At 41.6% G+C, this 16,385-nt stretch overlaps 1 protein-coding gene across 1 annotated transcript in view; it reads right to left on the bottom strand.

The window, feature by feature from the left end:
* Positions 1-16,035, bottom strand: part of tex264a (testis expressed 264, ER-phagy receptor a) — a 67,333-nt gene extending 51,298 nt beyond the window's left edge. The window contains exons 1-2 of the mRNA XM_051415206.1: positions 15,534-16,035; positions 3,178-3,399 (exon numbers count right to left, since the gene is read on the bottom strand). Coding sequence (XP_051271166.1) covers positions 3,178-3,399; positions 15,534-15,791 — 480 coding nt within the window. The 5' untranslated portion in view covers positions 15,792-16,035. The remainder of the gene's footprint in view (positions 1-3,177; positions 3,400-15,533) is intronic.
* Between the last annotated feature and the right edge of the window lie 350 nt (positions 16,036-16,385).

The raw sequence follows: 16,385 nt of genomic DNA, 5'->3' as shown, positions 1-16,385 counted from the left end.
GAGATAAGGCAAAGTAAGCTGGTGTGGAGATGGCGCTGTTGGACCGGAGAGAAAGTGTTCAAGTGAAAAAGGGCAGTTATGCACTTAACCTGCTCTCTGATAACTGAAGCACTGCAGAGGCCAGGAGGTGCACCAGAATCTCTGAGAAAACACTTTCACGCTGAAGACTGGGCACAGGGCCAGACACTAAGCCCACCTCAACAGTCTGGGCTCCCAGCTCTCACTGGCAGCACTGGTTTGCATTATTTGACTAATCATTTCAAGGCTTAAAGCTACACTAATCAACCTTTTGATGTGAGTTGTTCGTAGTGACAAGAATTATCACCCAACTCTGTAGTCTGGTGATAAAATCAGGTAATAATTTCTGGTTTTACGTCGCATTTCAGCGGTTAAGCTGTTACTTTTGTCCATCCACACCTAAACTGGTTTGGTTCAATCTCACAGCTCTCATGTTTTCCGTTTGAGCAATTTAAAAGCTCTGTAAAACCCACTGCTTCTTTTCCAGCGCCAAACAATCCACAAAGTTAGCAACTAGCTGGTAAAGACAATCTTTGTGTTTTCCAGCTAGAATGAGAGGTTTTTACCTACACATGTTTAGCCCACAATGGACAAACCAAACCAAACACTTGCTCCAGGGCTATTTACATTTTTGAAGCCACCATAGTTTTATTTTGGAAGGGGAGGGTGAAGTGAGGCAATTGCAATCTGCAACTATACTGCTAGATACCACTAAATCCTACACACTGGACCTTAACAAAAATAATATAAGAGATTGTTGTATTGCCACCAAGGGCAGGTTTCAAGTTCCATGCCTGTGTTTGTACATAGATTAGCATAAACTTGTCAGTAGATTAAGTAAAATCTCTTGGATCTACAGTAGATACAGAGCCCAAAGCTACGTCACACAAGTGCTTCCCTCCTTTAAAAACCCCTCATACTACAAACCTACTCAATTAATCATACATGCTGTATATAGGCACACATTTATTGTACATTCAGATACCACCCTCTAACCAAGCCTCTCTAAACCACGCTTTATTATTCATTAGCCCCCGCTGTAGCTGGTACACATAGTGCACTTGCCACTCCACAACTCAAACTGGATGTTAGTGTGTTATCAGCCCATCTACTGTACAAGAGCAGCTCCTTAACGACCTGTCACAGCACTCAGGTCAACTGATGGGCTGCAACAAGCACTTCTGCCTTATGGCAGACAAGTGTGAAGGAGTAAAAACTGATGCTTTCTTTACAGTGATATCACCTAGCTTGACATCCAGAGCTGCACGCTCACAAAAGATGCACACTGACTCTGGCCATGATTATGTAACGGCACTAGAGCCTAAAAGGGAATACTACTAAATTTTAACACGGAGGGATGCTATTCCTATGCCTTCCGACCGTTTAGTCTGTGTCAGTGCACATGTTTGTCCTGCCCACTGATGTTGAGTGTAACAGTATGCGTAGTGCTTCAGAGACCAAACTGCAAAAAAGATGAGAAAGCTGCTGAACAATAAGCTGACCAGACAGTGGTTCTTTAAGGATATGCATTTGTAGACCATGACTGATATCCCTACTACAAACTAAATGAAAAAGAAATTAATTAATTATTTCAAGCTTAACCAGGCAGCAACAAAGACAACTGTTAGTGTTTGCTTAGTGGGAAACCGGTGGGGGATCATTCCCTTTTCGCTGAACTAGCAACTCCTACTTGTTAGTCGAGCTGCCTGGCTGCAGTGGGGTAATATCGGAGTGTAATGCCAGTAATGCCTAGGGCTAGGTGACAAGTAGCAGCTGGCATATCAGAGGAGACACATGGCAGTCTGCAATTACAAGGACTGTGGTATATGGAGAATTTGCCAATCCAAATTGGGAGGCAAAATACAGCGTTGATATTCATTTTTGAGCTAATCCCACATTATTAGTATATTGTATATAGCTGTGGTGTTTTCTAAAAAAAACAAACACTTTTATAAAATCAAAACTTTGTCGACAGTGCCACGAAATTAACTACCTAAAAAAGAAAACTCTGGGATAAGGCCAGGATCAAAGTCAACAATACAACTGAGACCTTTCAGAAATGGTCTGCCTACAACACACTGGCTATCTTTAGCAAGGCTTTGATATGCTAGCAGAGCTGAATACAGCCAAAGAAGGATGCCATCCATGGGGTCCTTGCCCCTTTACTTTCCTGTGCTCGTCACAACACAACAACAGATGGAGGACTCAACACAGTAAAGCACGACTCCTACGGCATAATGGCACCATCCCATGCTGATGATGCATTGGATTTGCGGTTTACTGATAAAATACAAAAAGGTTTGCAGAATTAGAGAGTCATATCAATGAATTTCAGTACTCAAATGTGAACCCTCTTGCCATCTAACAGTTGAACGCCCCGTCTCCCACTGTTATGAATATGAGAAAGAAAAGTTTGTTCCATCCATTAAAGGTGAATGTGAGAAGACATAATGGTACATTTTCTGACTGAGAACTGGGAACTTTTTACCTCCTGTGAAGAGACAGAAGCTTAAATAAACAGATGGACAGACGTGCGAGCATGCATGTGCGAGCACTCACACACAGGCACACGTGGAGCATTATTCATGTACTGGGATGTCCCTAAATGAATCCATGTGGGTAAATGTCATCAGTAAATGTCAATAGCTTTTTGAGGCCTGTCCTGAGGACATGGAGCCCAGCATATGGGCCGCAGGACTCAGACGTACCTTCATTTCCTACTACTTCATCTATTCTTAATCTACTTTAAGGACCTCATCTGCTCATGTGATGAATTAAACAACACACGAGTGAGGGTCTTTTGACAAGCAGGAAGCAGAAAAGAGGACAGATGTGATCACAAGATGATTGCTATCCACTCAAATAAAAGAACATAAGGAACAGAGAAAAGGAGAAAACTCTCGTCTTACTTTTTCATGTGGGAGAGGAGAACAATACAAGTAATTGTTAGAGAAAGAAACATTCTACTAAACCCTAGAGACATCCTGTAAACACTGGAGACATGTACACTGTTCAAACTTTTACACCTCTGCTTCTCACGGATCCTTTCTTAATAAGAGCAGAGATAAAGCCTGTTACTATGTGGCTAAAAGAGCTTTAGACAGACTGCAGCCACACGTATATCCACATTGTGCTAACATATCGTCATTTTGTCTGTACCTCGATGTAGGAGGCGAGCCTCGGGTAGACCCTGTAAGGTCCCAGCACGTGAGACAGAGGGGTGGTGCAGGGGAAGCTGGTGGTCACAGCGTGGCTCACTTCAGGCAGAGAAAACACCTTGAAGCCAAACTTCTCATACAGCTTCTGCAGTTCTTCATCTGGCTTCTCTTCACCCTCACACAGGACACTGCCCACCACATAGCGACATTTCTCTGACGGCCTCTGAAGGGACAGAAATAGGGAATGAATGAACATATACTGAACATTTACAAATTCTGCCCTGCTGGTGTTTGTATGCATCTCTTTCTTCCAGGGACTGTTAGAAAAGTTACTCTTTACAGCTAACTGAACTTAAAGCTAACTACTAATAACCTTTGAGCTGTATTGTATTACCTGTGGAGACCTGTCTGTTCAGTTAAATGCATTTGTGTAAAACAAAAATTACTCAAATTGCGAGGAGGAACAATGTATTTCTGTTGAAAAAAACATTAATAATAACAATAGGTGACTGGTGTGTTTAATGCTTGCACATGTGTGGAAGTAAAAATAGAAGCCGTTTGATTTAAACTTGTGGAGACGTTGCACCTTCACATGGCCTGCCAAGTGTCACTGACAGAAGGCTGCCAGCTCTGGTAAACATCCCACAGTCAGGTCACATATGTGGCAGTTCAAATTGTATCTGCACTGAAAAGCATGTTAGTTAAGTGTGCCAGAAATGGTCACCTATTCGTACACCATGCTCCATGCAAACATTATTAAAAATATTACAAATAATAATATGTAATACATATGAGATTTTGCATTTGCAAATAAATTGTGTTTTACATATAAAGGATTTGTAGATATTTGGCCAAAACGTTTTGCTTCAAATTGCTACACCTGGAACTAGCGGGGATTGTTTGTCTGGCCTGATGACACTTGAGGAGAACACAAGCCGAAATAGAGGTTTGGTCTCCTTCACTACAAAGCGTCTCTGCCACCATGATGTTTCTTAATGTGCCCACATGTCTGCATGCAGATGAGACCGAGCGAATTGTCAGTCAGAAGAGGATCTGACAGAGATTCTCCCACTCACATCTGTTTGCAGATACTTTGCAGTCTGTCTGTAGAACTTCAAATGGGGAGTGGGAGCAGTTGTTAAAAGGACCAAAGCAGCTTTTGTAAATTCACTAAAACTCACATAGGTTTCTGCCCACCATTTTCTAAATCTTGCCATAATGTTAATTTATATATGCGACTTGACAATGATAATGACACGTTGCAGTAGGACATTATGTACAGAATATATGCAGCGCAATAATACAATAGGCCCCAGAAAACTAGTGCCATCACACCCCCCTACACACACTGGTTTCTGTGCAGTATGAAAATCACCTTTGAGAGACACATATGAGTTATGTTGACACAATCAAACGCAAACATCATCAGTGTGACAGATTTCCCAATTTAAGACAGATTTGTCTCTGCAAGTTGGTTTTTATTCTGCACTGAGAGTTGGGAACCAATGGCAGTCTAGTAGGCTGGATTAACAACCTTGAAAGTAAAACAAATAATTAAATTAGAGTACATCTGATTTTTACTAAATGGGATAAAACATACCCCAAAAAAACCCTGGTATCGTCCTTTAAGACTTGCTGCTGGTTTCTGCTCTGTGACGGGCTGGCACTGAGGGGGCACAGATGGAAGCCAGCAACACTCATCTTCATGTCCGTGGCATCCTTGCATAATTATCACATCTAAACGCCACAACCTTCTCTTCTTTTCCCTCTCAATTCTCACATTCAGAGATATTTTTGACTGCACTGTGCTGCTACTACACCGCACTGTTCCAACTCTCCTACTTCGTTCATACGGCAGCTTTTGTGGCGTAATTCAGCGTTGTTGGCTCCCGGTGAGACTCCATGGTTGAGATAAATCTATTTGCTCACCTCATCCCAAACCCTCATGGCCTCTTAATGTCTGCATCATGTGGGTAATAATAATGACTGACAGTGCCTGTTCAGCATGAGCAGATAATCTTTACTGTCACCTGACAGAGACCCTTGACACTATGTTCAACAGTGAGTCAGAGAACACGGATCACCTGCTTTTGACAGGGAATTATTCATTCAAGGCAACCTGAGATATACTGGATCTATTTACAATGAAGCAATGAGTCATTGCAAACAGACAGTCGCAATGGCTGTATTGTCAGAGTAAATCATTACAGCAATGTGACAGTGAATGAACATATATTTATTTTAAAGCCTAGTAACATACATTAAAGAAGTTACATTTTAAAAAACATGATAGTGGAGTTTTTTTTTAAAAATAAAATTACATTTATTTATTCCTGTGCAGTATATCTACACCGATCAGCCATAACATTATGACCACCTGGGCACCCTGGTGGTCATACCAGCTCCATACCAACAGACTGCGATGCACTGTGTGTTTTGACACCTTTCTATCAGAACCAGCATTCACTTTTTAAGCAGTTTGAGCTGCAGTAGCTCGTCTGTTGGATCGGACCACACAGGCCAGCCTTCACTCCCCACGTACATCAATGAGCCTTAGTTGCCCATGACCCTGTCTCCAGTTCACCACTTTTCCTTCCTTAGAGCACTTTTGATAGGTACTGACCACTGCAGACCACTCCACTCCACTCCAAAAGAGCTGCAGTTTTGGAGATACTCTGACCCAGTCGTCTAGCCCAGTGGTTCCCAACCCGGGGTCCGGGCCCCCCCAAGGGGGGTGCCAGAGGTCACAGGGGGTGCGCACAACTTTGTCTGCTGAGGTTTACAAAAATTTAATTTATAAAATCACAATAACACACCCAAGTGGATAATCAAACCTGTATAATCCAAATTGAAACATATTTTTGGTCCACATTTAAATTCATTAAGCTATTTATTACCTATTAAGTATGCGGGTAGGGGTTGGGGTTGGGGGGGCCTGACTTGTCTTGGACACAGGCAAGGGGGGCTTCAAGGGAAAAAGGTTGGGAACCACTGGTCTAGCCATCACAATTTGGCCCTTGTCAAAGTCGCTCAAATCCTCACGCTTCCCATTTTTCTTCTTCTAACAAATCAACATTGAGGACAAAATGTTCACTTGCTGCCTAATACATCCCACCCACTGACAGGTGCCATGATAACCAGACAATCAGTGTTATTTACTTCACCTGTCAGTGCTCATAATGTTATGGCTGATCGGTGTATATTCATCATATGTCAAACGTATGCAAAATCATGTATAAAATAATCAAATGGCAATGGACTCCCCAGAGTTATGCATTACATTTAACAAAACTCGTAAACATTAACTTGAATAAATCTCGGGTTGACACCTGCTGGTCGGTTGGTCGATTGGTTGGTCGATATGTTCTTGTCCGTTGGTCGGACAGTCGCTGGTGTTACGTTCATAAGGAGAAAAGCGTTTCTTAATCCATTATTTGGGAAGGACATGTGCTGACCTGATGTATACTATTTTTGAGTGACATTGTATTGTATTGTATTATATGTACAAATATTATATTCAAATATATTTTACTTAACAAATGTGGTTCTGTTTGAAATTAGTTTAATAAGCAATAAGACCCTATAATGAAGTCAAAACACCCCCTTTTTTACAACTTGAACTCGGTTAAGACTGCAGGGCTTAACTTTCACAACATTTATTCAGCTCCAAACTAATTGACACAAATGTCAAATAACCAACAACAATCGCTCCATCAGTCCCCAGCATCAGAGGACTATAGAGCTGAGTGGATAAACACAGCTCTTCTGTACTTGATAGACATGGCATGAAGGTAACGATATGTGAAAAAGAAATATTCATTTGCTTGGCAATATTGTGTAACCTTGATTTGCACCCAGCAGCTACCAGACAGAGTGCTCTCAGTGCACTGTGGTCGATTTAGTTATAAATGATATTTAGGTATAATTTCAGTCTTTGGTTGACCACAGCTCTAAATAAATCAAAATAAGAAATGTTTTTAATTACATTTAGCTTCAAATCATTAGTTTGGACAACATAATTTTGTAAAACAATAACGCAAAATGATCATATCATTACTATATTAACACTGAATTATAATCCAGCTCTATATGCCATATTAATATAAATGTTTAAGACCTTTGTTTCTTGGCCTTTATTTTTTTTTTAACAATGGAACTGTAATTTATACGTTCTCATCTAAATGGATTTATGTGCAGGGGTTGCTCTGCCCTACCCTATTTCCCACATGAATGCATCAAACGTATGGGCTGTCAACAAGTCTGCTGTACAGAGCTACTCCTTGTCAACACTGGGGGTCTATGATAAGATGCAACAATAACCATTCAAACACAGAGGGGATAACAACTGTCCACCCACAGTCTTGCTTCAGTGTCTCACCATCTCGCTATCCCTCATGCTCTCTGCACTGATAGACTAGAGTGTGTTAGACAAACCAGTAGTTCACTAATGATATCATTCAGGGCTCTAGCTATCATTCACATCCCACACAGTGGCAAGAACAAACAGCAGCTCTGACTGCATCTCATCTCTGCTTCCCTCCAGATAACACACCCTAGAGACCAGAGGCAATTAGGAAAGAGAGGAACACCACTCCATGTACTTGACTTGTCTTGTCTTCCACACCAAAGTTGTTTTGTTTGTGTCTGAAATTTCTAACAGCACAAAAGGTAAAAATTTTCAGATGCTGTCCAAGCTGGGCAGCGGCGCTCCAAAAGTCATCCGCTGCCAAAGCAGTTTTTTGAAAGACAGCGTGCGATTCCATTTCTCACAGGTAGCTGAGGAAAGCCGACTGTGGCTTCTGATTGGTCGGGGTGAGAAGCAGAGAGTCAGATAATGGGAAGACTGTGGAGCTTTTACCTCTGAAACTGAACACTGACATATTATGTTTCTGTGCCAAGCTGTAGAAAACCAATTCAGTTAACAGTGACGTGTAAACGCCTCTAAAAGTGCAATGAAGCTATCTGCCAAGATCTACTGAAATGTTTAACTTCATCTGAATATGTCCCTGCTTATTTAATGTACAGCAAACATTCATTTCCTATATTTCCCTATGCTGTGCAGGCTTGTTAAAACAGGGGGGAAAAAATACATATACAGCCGACTTTGGTAGCGCTTGTGGCTCACAGGACTCTAAGATGGCTTCCCCTCACAAATGGTGCCATTGCCTTCTCTGCTTGATTCCCCAAAGCCAGGTCTCCAAGGACCTGTTGGGAGAGAAAGTAATTTCAAAAGCAATTCTTTGCTTGAGGCTACAAGGGCCTTTTTTGATGGATGAGGGCTCTCAAACAATAAAAAGGTATGGCTGACAGAGGTAATTCTTTATTAGCAGACACGTAATGAGGATTTACTCTCTTCATCTTTCCTCCTGTTGGCCCTGCACCTCTTCCCTCCTGGCCATCACCACTTGGGATGCATTGCTTGGAGAAGTGGCCCTGTTTACAATTGGTCATTTCTGAAGTGTGAGCAGGTTAAGGAGGACAGGGACCAACGAGGCTAGCAGCCAACGCTCCGTCTTACTGTAACTTAAAGGCAGAGATAATAATGGGCATACCATTATCTGCCTGACCATTATCACACTCATTAAAACACAACTGCCAAGCAACCGCTCAACAAAATGCGAAGCTAAATTAGCAGAGTGGGAGAAATTAACACTGAAAGAGCATATCGCATCAGCTCTTTGTAAACGAACCATAAACCATGGAAAGGCAACATAAATGCTCTGCTGTGAGGCAGAAAACAATCTTCAAATAAATATTTAAATTCCTCTTAGTTTGGTTTTACAGGTTGCTTTGTAATATGCAATTGAACAGCTAAGTGTCATCGAAAATGAAAAACCTAAAGCTTGAGAGCAAAACATCAGACTTGCCCTTCATGCTCTTGTTGGCACACTGAGTTCACCATTATGCCAAAATGGAGTTAAGAGGCTGCGATTGTACAAGGGTCCTTCACTACATTGCAGTCAATAAATCTGCAAATTTGGAGCCTCTCTGGACCTCTACACCATCTTTACATCAGCATCTCCAGCGAAGCAGGGCAAACAGCAAATGCAGCATTCATAAAAAAAACAGCAACTTTGTGAACACCACGTAACAGCCACCCAAAACAAAACTTATTTCATCTACTGTCCAATTGTGTCGGGTAACACACACACACACACACACACACACACACACACACACACACACACACACACACACACACACACTACACACACTACACATCACTGCCTTTTCTGGAGAGCTCTCTCTTTCTCTGTTCAGTGGTTCACGGTATCATTTCCTTTCTATATCTGGAACACCGAGACAGATGGTGTTTAAGGCACTTCCATGAACAAGCAAAGAACCTGACACATGCAGAGCAAGAAGAACAGAAGACTATGGGATACGCAGCAACAATCTCTCAACAAGAGCTGTCTTTCGCCTCAGTGTGTCAGAGCGATAACCTGTCTCAGCTGATTGGAAGCCATTCGGCCCCCTACAGGCAGACGAGGCAGCAGAGACGAAGTCACCAGGAAGGAAATTGAAACTAATGGGGCTGCACAGCACTGGGGCCACAGGTATTCTGTGATGGGCTGTTTGCAGCTGTATTGATGGAGCAGCAATTACACTGAAGCAAGTATGCTTACCCAAACAGATGCAGTTAAAGCAAATTGATTTAGCAAGGAAACATTAAGGGTGATTTTACAATTTGGGCACAAAGAAGAAAACATCATCAGTCATCACACTGACTGATATAATATTACATTACTTGAATATGCCATAAAATTAAGACTCATTCAACTTATAAACATCAATATGTCCTCCTTTGGAAGGGGCCTAAAGCACAAAAAATCTGATTATATATCTGCTGCAGTGACAAGGCGTGGGCCCCAATGGCCCCTTGAGTCAGGAGCCAGTGGAAATCTTTTTTTTATTTTTTCTGCTTCTCTCTTTCACCAAGTGCAGCTCGGTGCCTTTAGGCTGTGCTCAGACTTAGCTGGTAATTACACATGGCATCCTGGGAGTTCTGGCATGTATAATTACTGGCGAGGATAAGCAGCCTGCTGGAGGCAGGACACAGTTTTCCTTCGCCACAGTTGTTGAGCTGGTTCACCACTCCTTGGCCAGCTGGACACAGTGTGGCACTCCTCCAGCCAGATGTCACAGAGCAGAGAGATAATCTTCTCTAATAGGAGATATGAATCAATTCCTCCCTCCTCTGCATAGGCTTACTTCCTTCGCTACAAATATTCAACTCTCTTTCTCCACCTCCTTGCTCTCTGTAAGCTGCTCTGATAAATATTCGGCTGTGTAATCCAATATCCTGCGCATCATAACACAGGGTGAAGAGCCAATGCATGTCACTGGATTGATGGCGCAGAAGATTTAAAGGCATTCCTCACCATCTTGTTTCACTGACTAATCGTAACATGTCAGCTTGTAGAGTAATGGCTTTCTCTCTCTGCAGTTTGTGAAAATGGATCAAAATGGCATCCTAAAAATAAACTCAATAGTTGCGTTGTGGGATAAAAAAGCAGCTCCCCATTTAATAGATTCTGTCTGGATTTCTGTCTACTGGTTTTTGCAGTATCTCACTCACTGTAGAGATGTCCATAAACATTAATGGGGTGCTTTACTATAGGGAGAGCCAGCATGTCCACAATCTTGCATAATATTGACTTGAAGACCTGTGGGACTAGACTTCAGAGTATGAGCGCATTTATTTCTCATTTCATATCCACTTTTAAAAGCAGTTACTCCTTGCCAGAAGCCCCCCTTTCATGTTGTTGCTGTCGACAGACAGACAAGCAGCAGTAAAATGCTAATAAATTTGACTGGGAGTGCGGCGATGCTCGGCACTCTGATCTGAAATTCCGATTGATGAATTGGAGCACTGCGAGGCTCTCAAGGTGAGTCAGACTCCTACCAATTTAGACCCTTCTTCCAAGGCAGTCCCACACCTCGCCTCATCTCTCACTGCCACTCCCATACCCGTCTACACGTGACATTTCATTTTCTCCTGCTTGTCATGGGGAGCCATGAGTGGGTTTGCTTCAGAAGCTAAGACAATGTGGGAATTCACTGGATCAGAGGTTGAATCAAACAGCAGCTCTAGTTTAGCCACGATACAATCATCAGTGCATTTGCTGTGTAGATCTACCAACTATAAACAGGCTTTGATCATATCTACTGATGAAAGCATAATGGTTAAATAAAAGGACTATCCATACATTTATACAAGCTTCTACTTCTATCTAGACAATAACATTACATATATCTTTAAGTTTCTTAGTAGTAGTTTGTTTCGACACACACACACACACACACACACACACACACACACACACACACACACACACACACACACACACACACACACACACACACACACACACACACACACACACACACACACACACACACACACACACACACACACACACACACACACACACACTGGCCTCTGAGCATTCACTGCTGCCCACTCCTATTAATGAATTTTGCTCTGGAGATTCCTTGCAGACAGGCAGCCCGCTGGTGGAAATTATTTCTCCTTGCCATTCTACAACACAACAAAGAGCTACAACCCAGGAATTCAATGACTTAGATTGTACTCTGTCCAGTCTGGGATTTGTTCAAAACTCGTGTCAAAGCCCCATTACAGCAGAGCCCGCAGCATCTCTGCCTTGAATTGTTTTGGTGAGTTTTAAGTGTAACCTCCAATGTTGTGGGTCACTGTCCTTTTGACTGACCCCTGCGAGCCAAACTGCTAAACTGTTCAATCCCTCAGGCCTTTGTGATAATAACTGATGGCAATTATAAGCATACATGCAAACACACACATGCATGAATGGACATACACAAGCAAGAGGCACAAAGAAGAGCAACTCAGTTTAGTGCTAATTGGTGTTGCCTCAAGTGCCTCGGCTTACTGAGGTGAGGATGTCAACCACCAACCTTTACCAGAGCAGGCCAGTGAAATAAACAGATTCCACAACTGTCCAAACATACAGTAGATTCAGTCACTATAACAGCACGTTATGTGATTCATTTGATCCGTTGGGGTAGTTTGATTTGAATGCTGGTCTGCAGGACACAGACTCCTGCTGGTTTTCATCATAAAATAGGGACTATATTAGAGCTTAAATGCAGGGTGAATGCAAATGACTCCAATTTGTTGAAAACCAGCTATACTCCAGAACCCGGCATGAAAACCAACTGAGTAGTGGTGTCACAGTGGCCAATTACTCTACAGCCACTCGTGTAGGTTTGAAATGTTATTTTAATATGATGACGATTTTGAGTGAATGAATTATAGGAGGCTGAATCACACTACTTATGCCATGGTAATGAATTAAGTATAAAGATCAATGTGGTTTTGAGGATGCACCCGCCTCCCACAAAACTCACTTTCAATGCTAACACTGCCATCTAGTGGCTGTAGTGTGCAGTAAGGAAAAAGGCTTACAATGTTCAGTATAGGATGCTCACTATTTAACAATATTTTCTGAATACATACTCAAATGCAACCTCGAAAATGTCAGAACAGTTTTAGTGGTTTATAAATCCTTGTCTGTGCCTTCTAAATTTAATAAACAGTCAACTGCATGGTTCCCTCTTAAAGAAGGTGATTATGGCTTAAGAATGCATCTCTGAGACCTGGTGTGCTCCCAACAATACAGAGACACTATTTATTCCATTCCTACATGCAGAATTTAAACCAGCCTGTGTGTCTCCACCATGAAAGCGAGATGGCATTAATTTTACAATCATTTAGATAAATATTCAGCTACGGTAGAACGACTATGGATACAGAGGATGGAGATATGGAAGACTTAAGGATATGGTAGCATGGTGAAAAGAGCTAGCTGCTGCTTATACTGGATGAAAACCACCCCTTAAAAATTAGGGTCAAATCGAAACACAGCAAGTTGCAAAATCCACTGTAATCACTAATTATTCTAATAATAATAATAATAATAATGCATTTGTTTTATATAGCGTTCTAAAAAGTACTCAAAGGCTGTATCAGTAAAAAAACTACTATAACAACTATATACAACTATAAACAGGAGAAGTAAAAACCAAATAAAAAACTGCAGCATTACAAACTAGTAAGGATAGTTGACCCATTAAACATCTCTGGAGGAACAGTGTGTTAGACTTCAGGACATGCAGTCACATAAACACAAGCATTACTATTAACTGGAAATTCTGTTTCAGCCACCTCTCCCATTTTTAGTTTACTTTTGTGGTTGGTGGTGACTAAACAGACTCTTGGCCTTTGTAAACTAAGAGGGGCAACATCTTCTCACAAAATAACACACTGAAAACAGCAAACAGTTCTTATTCTCTGAGTCAGTGGACCAAGCTTTTCTGGCTGTTCCCAGTTCAATAAGTCTGAGGTTTTTGAGAGATTGAACATGTGCAGGTTGCACTCCTAAACTTTGAATCAGTTAAGTTAATACTATTTTTCTACTTGATTTATTTCTGTGATGTCTAATTTATCTTCAGAAGGAAATCAGAGGTCCATATATCTTCGGATCATGTCAAAACAGACACCAACCTCAGTCATCGGATTCATATAGAAATGTCTCTGCCTCTGGAGAGACGTCTGAACATAACGGCCCCTTATGATCCAGACTCTTCACAAATTCCGACACCAGCAGAAAAGTTTCCACTGGTATGACTCGCAGTCAGGTTTTCCACTAAAAGCCTTTACTTAAAAAAGGACGGCGTGCTACAGACAAACTGGCAGGAGTAAGCAGAAAGACAAACACAAAGTGCTGCCACGTTCTTTATTCCACAAAGGATTACTAAATTGCGATTTGGCTCAGTGGCATGACTGAACCCTGCATCTCAAAGTAAGAGACACCAAGTGATCATATATTAAGTGTCAAAAAGCATTAAACACAACAGACTTATAATAATACTAGCTAGGCCACCACACCACTGTCCCCATGTCAACTCCCGGGACTAGGTTACTGTAAACTTCTGGCTGACGTGTTCAAAGGCACTATTTTGTTGTACTGTTTGTCAGATGGCTTAACTCACTCAACCATAACTAACTCAGCACTCCAATGTCAGCAGAACTGACACAATATAAGCTAATCAAAGAGCAAACCACACCACACAGTTAGTTTTGTTGTTTAAGTCAGGGAATAAGCCTTAAATAGGTAATATTCAGGCCTTTGAGAAATGTTATTATGCTGCACACCATATGTGTGTGTTTACTCTTCCCGTATCAGCTGGGAACTCAATAAGCATTCCCGTCTAACAAGCAGCTGTTGTGTAGACATTTCTTGTTGACTAAGAACTCAACTCGTGATGAACAGCGGAGGGCAAAATGAAAGCAGGAGATAACCGCAGATTTCAGCAGAGGAATGACCTATTTATACAAAACTTGGTTTCGGATTACGATCAGAATGACAAAGGGACATTCATTGCTTCTCACATCTGGACCGTGACTGTAATTTCATAACCATTTAGACCAGACAAATATCTGCTTTTCCAGACATCTAGCAGCTCTCTTTTTTCAGACAAACGTGAAGAGGTTGCGTTTGCTCTTCTAGTTTAAAGTCTGGTTGCCATCTCTGAGTCAGGAACTGACAAATGCTGAAGCACTCTGGAACCACAGATGAGAGAGGAAAAATATCAACAGAGCAACGTGGCATTGAACAGCTGACTGGTTTCATCATTCAGGCTCGGTTCCTTCAAAAGGCTGCTTGTTTATTTAACCCCTTCAGCCACGTCTTCTGAATTACATCATATTGCATCAGTTAATGTACAATACACCTCCATGCATATGTTCAAGAGCTTTAGACAGGACCATTGCTAATTAGATAGACAGTTTTTTTTAGGTAAATGATTGGTTTATAATCAGTCAGCAACAATTTTGATAATTGTTTAGTAGTAGTTTAGTTAAATTTAAAGCTAAAATGCAAAACATCTGCTGGTTTCAGGTTCTCAAATGTAATTTGCTGCTTTTTTCTCAGCATACGACAGTACATGGACAGTTGCCTGGACAATAGAAGATACCACATTGGGCTCTGTCAATTTTATTATCTTTTATAGACCTAATTACTTTCATATCTCCCAGACATTATGTCAGGACTGTTGTTAAGTTGACTACATAAAGAATCACACCTCATTAGATAAGCTTACTCAGTGAACCGGTGTAAATATACGTTTTAAATATATAATATCAACCCTTTTATGTCACCTTTAAAGACTCTGTCCAGGTCAAACAAAGCATATCTCACTAACTGTAACATCTTATCAGGACACAAAGTACACTGGGGGGGTTGTGGTTATGTCATGAGCTCAAGTGTAAACACAGGCAGTTAGACTAACAGGTGCTGATTTCTGGGGTCTCACCTGCTTGGGGTCATCGTAGAAGACACCGATGGAGCTCAGGTTTGGCCCAATGCTGCAGCTCTCTGTGTAGGCTGCACCGCACTCCTTGTATGATCCCTCTCTGAATTTATAAGCAATGGTAACATTTCTGACAGGAGGTGGCCCGGTCTTTATTATCACGTCAGACAGGAGTCCCGAGTACAGCAGGAAGCCCCCGACAGTCACAACCAAACACACCAGGATCACGACCAACAGGAGCACCAGAATGATATCAGACATGGTGATCTCTCTCAAAGCGGCACAGCTCAGTCAGAAAAAGCCCAAACGTCCTCCCTCCCGGTCACATACACCGAGAGCAGCTGATTCAAACGCTAGCACACACACACACACACACAAAAAAAAACGAGACAGTGTTGAATTTTTGTTTGTCACTGTCGCAATAACCTGACACGAAAGAAGAAACACTCGTTCAAGTTGACAGGAAAGACAGTTTGTTTATGGTATTTCCCCAAACAGTGGAACATACTTCCTGGATAGACCATTCTCGCACACAAAGCGGGGGAGGCGTCGATGGGGTTTTTTTTTTTTTTTAAACGACTGCTTTGCATTTATTAATCCCACCGTCAAAATATTGAACCTTGATGTAGTAACAGCGATTAATACATATTACTTCTCTTCAACAATGTAAATCTTAGAGATAATAGCATACGCGTTTATTGAAACTATCCCCCCTCTTTTTATTATTATGGTTCGACCCATGAGGCTGAGCATAAAGAAAGTGTAACAAAAAGCGGTGATTTTCTGTATTTTATTTCCAATACTTTGTTCATTTACTGATTCATGTGCTCTGAAAATGATATTACGGACTTCTCT

This window comes from Dicentrarchus labrax, unplaced genomic scaffold (assembly GCF_905237075.1).
Source record: "Dicentrarchus labrax unplaced genomic scaffold, dlabrax2021, whole genome shotgun sequence".
NCBI lineage: Eukaryota > Metazoa > Chordata > Actinopteri > Moronidae > Dicentrarchus > Dicentrarchus labrax.
This window is presented reverse-complemented; position numbering and strand designations above follow the sequence as displayed.